This window comes from Sebastes fasciatus, chromosome 14 (genome assembly GCF_043250625.1).
Source record: "Sebastes fasciatus isolate fSebFas1 chromosome 14, fSebFas1.pri, whole genome shotgun sequence".
Classification (NCBI taxonomy): domain Eukaryota; kingdom Metazoa; phylum Chordata; class Actinopteri; order Perciformes; family Sebastidae; genus Sebastes; species Sebastes fasciatus.
The window spans coordinates 28,010,047-28,019,529 of NC_133808.1; the positions used below are offsets into that span (position 1 = coordinate 28,010,047).

The 9,483-nt window shown below is 41.1% G+C and overlaps 1 protein-coding gene across 2 annotated transcripts; it reads left to right on the forward strand.

The window, feature by feature from the left end:
- Positions 1-263: 263 nt before the first annotated feature.
- On the forward strand, positions 264-9,316 carry slc35a5 (solute carrier family 35 member A5). 2 transcript variants are annotated; one of them, XM_074657696.1, is made up of 10 exons: positions 264-412; positions 2,738-2,894; positions 3,063-3,161; positions 3,248-3,381; positions 4,392-4,459; positions 4,754-4,942; positions 5,593-5,793; positions 5,885-6,012; positions 6,751-7,019; positions 8,344-9,316. In XM_074657696.1, exons 2-10 carry the CDS (start codon positions 2,768-2,770, stop codon positions 8,410-8,412), a joined length of 1,284 nt encoding a protein of 427 aa, XP_074513797.1. In that variant the 5' UTR covers positions 264-412; positions 2,738-2,767; the 3' UTR covers positions 8,413-9,316. The 2 variants fall into 2 exon arrangements, with proteins under 2 accessions (XP_074513797.1, XP_074513798.1); XM_074657697.1 differs by having other exon boundaries at positions 332-475.
- The last annotated feature ends 167 nt before the right edge of the window (positions 9,317-9,483 follow it).

Sequence of the window (9,483 nt, forward strand, 5' to 3'; positions counted from 1 at the left end):
TTCAGCAATATAATATAGCCTATATGATTCTGAAATGGGCCATTCTGCATAATGAGTAGGCCTACTTTTACTTTTGGTATGGTATTTTGATGGTAATAATAGTACTTTTACTTGTAACAAGAGCATTTTTACATTAAAACAGTAACAGTAGTATTGCTACTTTTGTCTACCTTTCCCTCTCTGTACCACCGTATAGTATTTAGCCTTATATATCACTAAATAACTGTGTGACTAAACAAAAGTAAACAACCACAGACCTTCTCAGGTGGGGATAATCGATAGTCTGACTTGCAGTGCGTGCTGGATGACGTCATCACGCCAGCTGACTGCGCCAGTGCGCCTGCGCAGATAAACCAGGAAGTGCTCTAGTTCTGCTTCAGTTAGCATGTTTAGGAAGAAAGGAGCAAAACAAGTAAGTCTCACTAAGACTTCTTTCATTTCTACATCGTATTGACGATTCCCTCAGAAAGTGCATGTAAGAATGATTGAAATAACCCTCGTGTTGTTTTTATAGAAGGTGTTTATTAACAGAAATGTCGTCATGTTGTGGGAGAGATGATGCTAACAGTTAGCATTGAGCTGTTAGGCTTGGTTCGTTTATAATAACAGTAAATACTGTGTGTGAGCAGATTTACTGACTCTTATTGAGTAATCCCTCGTTTGTTATTGTTTTGTGTTAGTCCTTTAGTCTATAAAATGCAACTCAAATTGTTTGTTTTGTCTGACAAACAGTCCAAACCCCAAAGATTAAAGATTAGCAATAAACAATGCAGAGAAGAAACAAGATTTCACACCTGAGAGCTGGGACTGCCACTGGAAATACGTTTTTATATTTAGATATTCTGGCCTTTGTCATCATCCTATTCTTATCTTCTTCTTCTTATAATTTCTTCTTGTCCTCGTCCTCCTCCTCCTTCTTCTTCTTCTTCTTGTCCTCCTTCTTCTTCTTCTTCTTCTTGTCCTCTTTCTTCTTCTTCTTCTTCTTATAATTTCTTCTTGTCCTCGTCGTCCTCCTCCTCCTTCTTCTTCTTCTTCTTGTCCTCCTTCTTCTTCTTCTTGTCCTCCTCCTCCTCCTCCTTCTTCTTCTTGTCCTCCTTCTTCTTCTTCTTCTTCTTCTTGTCCTCCTCCTCCTTCTTCTTCTTGTCCTCCTCCTCCTTCTTCTTCTTCTTCTTCTTGTCCTCTTCCTTCTTCTTCTTCTTCTTGTCCTCTTCTTCTTCTTCTTGTCCTTCTTATACTTGTCCTCCTCCTTCTTCTTCTTCTTGTCCTTGTTGTCCTCTTTCTTTTTCTTCTTCTTCTTCTTCTTCTTCTTGTCCTCCTCCCTCTTCTTCTTGTTCTTGTCCTCCTCCTCCTTCTTCTTGTTCTTGTCCTTCTCCTCCTTCTTGTTCTTGTTCTTGTCCTCCTCCTCCTTCTTCTTCTTGGCCTTCTTCTGTGTTCTTCTTCTTCTTATTCTTGTCCTTGTTGTCCTCCTCCTCCTCCTCCTCCTTCTTCTTCTTGTCCTTGTTGTCCTCCTCCTCCTCCTCCTCCTCCTCCTGCAATGATAAATAAAATGATGAAAATGTGTCATAAAGAATAAAAGCTTTATTACAGTAACCAATGTAATGGCAATTTTCATATCTGCAGTTTAACACTGTACCTTTAGATAATCTCAGGGCCTCACATGTTCAACTTCATCACCATAGGACAGTGACCTGACATTTTAGTTCTCTGTAACTGCAAACAACAGATTGCTGAAATACTTGTTATGTCTTGTGATGCTCTGTTGTCTGCTGTGTGCTGACGCATTGATACACTTTCTATCCTTCTCTTCTTTTCTTCTTTGCACTTATCTTCGTGTTATGCTTTAAATGTATAAATACTGACTACTCTTTGTATTCGAGGCTCACTTGCCACAGTCCACAACAGGTGGCTGTGCTCGTGAGTCCATCTGCAGATGCTTTAGTTATTAATGTATGCCTTTTTATTAAATTCACTGAAAGACAAGTTGTTACGTTGGTTTGTGTCTTGTTTTAACAGAAACTGCCACCACACCAAACAAAATTATTTTTTAGTTTATGTTTCTCTGATATGTTATAGAATTTAAATCTTAAATGTTATCAATTAAGGTGTGCAACAAAATTGTCAGTAGAAATTGTCTCTAAAACAGATGCCTCTACACAGCGAGTAAACACCAAAACATGTGCAGCGTTGTCTGGTTCTGGTTCTGACTGTAACAATATTTAAATATCACTAATGCAAAAAAAAATATATATTTTGGGGTGCACAGTTTGCTGTCCCTATTTTTTTATATGTTAAAGAGTATTTGCTACTGATGTCAACCAAAGGCCAAGAATTGGTTGCCAATTTCTCAAAATGGTAACTGTTACCGTCAAGCGTGATAAGGTTACATAAATGAGGTGTTAATAGTTTATAATAATCAGCCCCTTCGAGGAAAAACAACTTTCAAACTTTCAAACCTGAAGAATGCAGGAAAATGTTGACCCCCACGATGAAAAGCCAGTTGTAAAATGTCCCATCAAATGTTTCTTCACTGCTCATACAGCATAGTCCAGGTGATTTGTAGCCACAGGAACTTTGAACTGTTGAAAATATCCGCATTGATCTTAAGTTGTTGGATAGAGATGCACCAATCTTACCATTTCATTTTCATTCTGAAACTGAAACTCGGGGTACCTGAGATACTGGAAACCAGTCTGATACCATCACTTTCTGTATCTGTGTTTGTATTGTGTTACAATAGGTCTGACTGCATTCAGTTCCCGTCCTAGCCATGGTGTGTTGCCAGCCCTGCACCAGGCTGTGCTCCCGCTCGTCGGCCTACACTCTGGCCCTCGGCCTGGGCTTTGTAACGCTGGGGACCAGTCGCATCCTGCTGCTCAAATTCTCTGAAAACGCTGGTGACTGACAGATATTACTTTTTGTTTCCCACAGAGATTTAACATGATGTGATAAGCTTGTCTTCAAGTCAGCACACATTTGAAAAACATGTTATAAAACATGTTTTTCTGTGTATTCCACTGAGGTGTGTGACATATTGTGTCTCTTTGTTTGTTGTCAATTTGCAGAGAACAAGTATGACTTCCTCCCTGCATCCGTCAATATACTCGCTGAGGCGCTCAAACTGCTCTTCTGTCTGGCTATGTCATTTCGGGTCATAGTCCGAGGTAAACTTTGAAGCCACAGCTGTCTCAGTGGGTTTGTGAATGTGTGTGATGGTTTATTTATTTGCTCTTTTTGTTTGTTTCTTCAGAGGGACGATCATGCAGAGATCTGAGCTGTACTTCCAGCACGTCTTTCCTCAATTCCCTGAAGTGGGCTATCCCTGCTTTCCTCTACTTTCTCGACAACCTCATCATCTTCTATGTGATGACTTACCTTCAGCCTGTTAGTTAACACTTCAATACCTAGTTATATGACCACTACCTGAAGGAAATATTGTCTATGTTAGCTTTACATTAGAGCTTCTGGAAAAAAAAATCTGTTGCATAAATTCCAGTTAGTCAAGTCAACCTTTAATATCCCACCAGGGGAAATTTGGTTGCAGCCAGGTGTGCAAACACATTCATCATAAAAACATAATCATATAATGCAACAATCCAGAGATATCACAAGGACAAACAGTACAAAAAACAAGATTGCATCAAATGAAGACAAAAAACTTTTGAATGTAGAATGCATAAAATGCTTAGGTGATGAGATCACATGTGCAAATTCAGGCTACTAATAAGAGTGCTGCAGGAATGAGTACCAAAACCCAGAAATTAGTTAGCATTTTAGCACTTCCAGTTCCCTCGTCTGGGAGTCAAAGGGTTTTTTGAATGGGTTTTTAGTTAGAAGCCTGAAAACTGTTAAGTAATGAGACTGGTGTAGTTTGTTTATAGCCTAACTAGCTTTTTACTTCTGGTTCGATTGCATTTACGCTTCAAAAATCATAAAAGTGGTGTTCATTCGTGTAGATTAGGGTGCTGAACAAGTATCATAAACGTGTGTATGCCACAGAGCTTATTTTCTGTAATAATCCAAAACCCAATGGAAGAATCCCATTGGCTTTTTGTCAAAAATACATCATTCCTGCAGCACTCTATTGCTGTACAGACAAAATATACTTGTATCTTTTTATCCTCAGAGCAGGAACTCTGTATCTACGGCCTGGAGGTTGTAGCTCAAACTCCCTCTGCAGGGTGATCAGGACAGTCCAACATGACCAGTTATTCAACCCTCAATAACATAGCTTCAGTGATAAGGGTTATCTAAATTTAGATTTAACGTTCTCATATCATACCAGCTTTTACAAAACATCCTGCTCAAAGTGTTGGTATTTGATTCAGTTATTATGCTCTGCTATCACTCTGCTGTTTTATCTCTAAACAGGCTGTACCTCCTCTTGTCCCCAGGCCATGGCAGTATTGTTCTCCAACTTTGTCATCCTGACCACAGCTGTACTCTTCAGACTTGTTCTGAAGTAAGTGGTTCGATTAACAACCCTGTAATGTTTTGTTCTTCAGTAGGATGGTGTGTATGGTTATGAGTGTGCATGTGGTGATACACTTTATCTCATTCCCTGGTTTAATGCGGTTGCTTTTCCATCCCTTTTTCATTTTTGTGACTTGTTTAGAAGAGACGTCTTCTATTTTAACCAAATATAAGTGTTTTCCTGAAAAGTTGCTTTCAGTAGTTTTTACTACACTGTTCATGTTAACAGCTCATGTCAACCTCAGGTGAAACTAAATTGTTTGTTTCCCACCTTTTCTTTCAGGAGGCGTCTGTCCTGGGTTCAGTGGGCAGCGTTATTTGTCCTCTTCTTGTCCATTGTTTCCTTGACGACGGGATCAGGGGGACACCAAAACTCCATAGCTGTGCCAGGTCTCCACTCGAACCCCCTCTCCACCCCCTCCAACTCCTGCCTGCTCTACACACAGCTGCTGGAGCAGATGAGGAACAGCAGGTAACAGGATGAATGAAGAGTACTCCACCGATTTACTATTGCACTTGTATAACATTGTCGGACTCAACGATGGGCAGTTTAAAGGGATAGTTCGGGTGTTTTGAAGTGGGTTTGTATGAGGTACTTATCCATAGTCGGTGTATTACCTACAGTAGATGACGGTCGGCGCGCCCCCAGTCTGGAGAAACAGACAGGAGTTAGTGCACAGACGCAAAGAAAATATTCTAATTAAAGCATACACTTGAACTCATATTGTTTTTTTTAGGTGGGCCTTTCTTTTAGGTGGCTAAAATATGTTTTGCACCCCGGCCCCGTCCACAGCAGGACATTGCTTTGCTTCCATGCAGTAACTCCTGTCTGCTTCTCCAAACTGGGGGCATGCTGACCGTCATCTACTGTAGGTAATACACTTACTATGGATAAGTACCTCATGCAACCAACAAACCATCCCTTTAAAACATAAAAGGATCAAAAATCGATGCAGCAGAACCAGAGATATCTACTTTGTTATTCCATGCGTTCTTCTTTCCTGTCGAGACCTGGTGCTTACATCAATATTGTGATTGAAGACGTGTGTCTTTCACCGCCTATAGTCTGGCTCAGCTCTGTTGTTTTATTTTCCCTTGTTCATATCTTTCCTCCCACCACAGTGCCACTGAGTCGTGGGTGTCCTCCCTGCCCGGGCAGGCCTGGAGGGACAAGGTAGTGGAGAAACTTCGATCTCTGGGTGTGGGTCACATCCTGCTCGTCCTCCAGTGCTTCATCTCCGCCATGGCCAACATCTACAACGAGAAGATCCTCAAAGACGGAGACCAGCTCACTGAGAGCATCTTCATCCAGAACAGTAAACTGTGAGAGGCGACTTATGATGAACACAATAAGGCAGAAGACACATAGCTAAATTCAATGCTAATCGTGGTCCTGTGCGTCATGGTTTTGTAGGTATGCCTTTGGTGTGGTGTTTAACGGTCTGACCCTCGGGCTCGGCAGTGAGGCACGAGGCCTCACAGTGCACTGTGGTCTCCTCCATGGACATAATGTCTACTCCCTGTGTCTAGTGCTGGTCACTGGTGAGTGAACAAGTCCTCATACCTAAATGACAAAATGAAAAATAGCTGATTTGTCAGTGTCTTCCAAATCGACTGATATGAGTGTTTTCTGATCTGATGGTTAAGTTTAGGCGACGTGTTAATCAGTGAGCTTTAGTAGGTGGATTTTTTTTTTTTACCAGTCGTTATGCTAAGCTAAGCTAACCAGTTTCTGCCTGTAGCTTCATATGTAACGGTCAGATATGATCAATCTCAAGCGAATAATTATATTTCCCAACTATTCCTTTAAGTTTAGGAAAAGATAATGGTCTGGGATTTGGAAAGATTGTGTTTATTGTCACAAGAAACCAACTTTGATGGCTGGTAGGAGATAGGAAGCAAAACCTGGTCTCCTGTTTTCAAGTCCGACACTTTCCAACTACCAACAACCTTAGACTGTTTGCGGTGGCATGACAACATGAATATATATATATAAATATAGACGCAGGCCGTTTTAACGAGCAACCGACGCTGTGGTTTTTTTGTTGTCATTATTTGTGACTTCTTGCATTACTTACTAAAGGTCACTTGTCAGGTCATTTTAAAACTTTTGAGCAAAAGACCAATGCTGTTGTTTATATGGTAAGGACAATGAGTGAATAACTGTCTCCGAATACAAGCTGCAGAGTTAGTAAAATCAATAAACAACACTAAGGCGTATATGAATAAATTTGAAGTGCACATTTGAAAAACTCGAAATCTTCTCCGTCTCTTCCTCAGCTGCCCTGGGTTTATCTGTGGCCTTCATCTTGAAATTCAGAGACAACATGTTCCACGTGCTGACAGGTCAGATCACCACCGTTCTGGTTACCGCCCTCTCCATCTTCCTCTTCGACTTCCACCCTTCGCTGGACTTCTTCCTCCAGGCTCCCACGGTCCTGCTGGCCATCTTTATCTACAACGCCAGCCGGCCCAAGGACCTGGAATACAGCCTGCAGCAGGAAAAACTGCGGGTCATCAACGGAGAGGTGTTCGAGAGGTCCAGAGGGGTAGGGAGCAAACCACAAAAACACAGAATCTTCACTAGTCGCGTGCACACGCTTTTCTCACACAGCGTCACTCAGCTAACCCCCCATGTATAACCCCTTCCTCTCCTCCCACACACATACCAAGCTCTCTATAGGAAACTTGGCTCTCATGTCTCTATAATGTGATTTCTTCAATATGGGAGGAAACCTGATTCCCTGCTATGAAAACAGCGTTCAGACTCATGCTGGTGCCGCACCTCAAGTACAGTAATTTCATTAGGTCAGTGTAGTCTATTGGATTTTGAAAGAGGAAGCTATTAAACAGGACAGATCTCTATTATGACATTGTCCTGGGGTCAGCAGGACTTTTAGGTAGTTTCCTTGATCGGATGCCAACTTAAAAAGTTAAAGGATAACTTTTAACCTGGACCCTATTTTCTCATGTTTTTTGTGTCTAAGTGACTAATAGGGACAAAATCTTTTGAAATTGGTCCAGTATTGAGCGAGAATGCTGCAGACGGCATCCGCCAGGGCAAGGGTGCAGCATCAACATTAACGTTACGTTCACTAAAAGTTCTTTGCTCAGGCTACGATTGTTATTATAAGTGTCTGACAACATTATGGAAAGGACCCTACAGAGAAATTAAATGTTTTTCTTACCTTTCACTTGTTTGTTATTGTGTTCACATCCCGCTCGAGGAGAAGTCTCGTTGTGAAATCTGAATATCCGTATACTCTGGCTCAAACAAATATGGGCGGCCATCAAATTCAAAGACCTCATCCACGTTGTGGAAATCATCTAAATATTCAGCCGTGACATTGAACATTTTTTAGACAACACTAAGCTACGTTTTCTGTACTCCAACACAACAAACACTCACGTTTCCACCATGGATGTATTCCACTATTCCACCGTTGTCTTCCGGCAACACGTCACCTCGCCAGATTTCAGAACGAGTCTTCTCCTTGAGCGAGACTCTTTCCATAATTTCAGATACTCTTAATAACAATCAGAGCCTGTCATGGCAAAAACAAGCACTTTTAGTGGACGTAAATGACGGCGCCAGCTTGCCCCAATAGCACCGTATTACAGCCTGTGGGCAGCTGTCGGTTACAGCGCTCTCCCTCAATACTGGAGCTATTTCAGAAGTTGTTGTCCCTATTAGTCAGTTAGACATAAAAACATGAGAAAATAAGGTCACGGTTGAAAAATACCAAAGTTACCCTTTAAATGTTTGGTGATGATACTAAGATGTTTATCTTAGAAATACATTTGTGTCTGCCGGTTTGTCCTCTGGACTTCTGCATGCGTTCTGATGAGCTCTTTATGTGTTTTCTGTTGCAGGACGGCGAGGAGCTGGAGCTCCTGACAAAGCCCAACACAGACAGTGAATCTGAGGAGGAGTCTTTTTAGTACTCACTTATGGCTATCTCTTACAAGACAGAAGAGTTTCTTCTTCCACTGCTGCTAAAATAAAGCAGCAGTATAGACTTGTACTCGTGGACGCAACATGGTCGCAGATTCTATCTGTGAATGACTGTCAGCGGGGAAACGTGAATGACGGTGTTGGTGGATCATGTGATGAACTCTTTCAGACACTTAAATAAGTTGTGTATATTTTGAAAATGTGCCTGTCTGTATATGAGTGCTGTCATTTACGTAGTGGAAGAAACATCCGTGTATGTGCTGGGAAATAATAGTCACTGTAATTGACATTTGGTATCATTGAGGCTTTCTGTTATATGGATAGTTTATTTCTTCTAAAGATTCCTGTCGTATGTGCAGCTATTTGTCCGCTTGCAGATGATTGATGGGTTTGATGACCAGCAGCCACTTTTCAGACAGTTTTATGATTGTATAGGGCTTTATCCCGTGTTTGGTCGTTGTTGGCACAGTGTTAAAGTCAATCTATGGTCAATATTTAATCAATGTGGTAAACTGAAGCACAAACTATGGCTTCAAAAATACATTACAGGCAGAAATGTACATGCACAACAGGCCTGACTGTCGGTTTCCATTTCAGTCTACAAGGCTTTCTATTTTTTCTGCTCACTCAGTGTATTTTCTTAAACATGAACCAGAACCATTAACAGCATTTACAGAATTTACCAGTTAGTATGTCTGGATTTCTGAAAGCACAACAAAGTGGCTCGTGGTTCTCTCAAACTTGGCCTTGAACTTTCCTTTTTTTTGCCAAATGGTGGAGTGTTTATGTAGTACTACTGTGAAATATATTTCTTTTAAGACTTCTCTTGTGCCATACAATTTGAACACGTATGAATGCCACTTGTTCTGAAATAAAATGCAAGTAAACTGCTTTGATTCACATGATATGACGGAGAAATGGAGCATAGGTTTGTTGAAAAGGATGGGGACAAAAGGTAAATTAATATTGGGAAACATACACAGTACAGGGAAGTGGAGAAAGAAAAGAATGATTGTGGATGGACCCACTGAAGGGACTGAAGCCTTTTTCTTACCTAC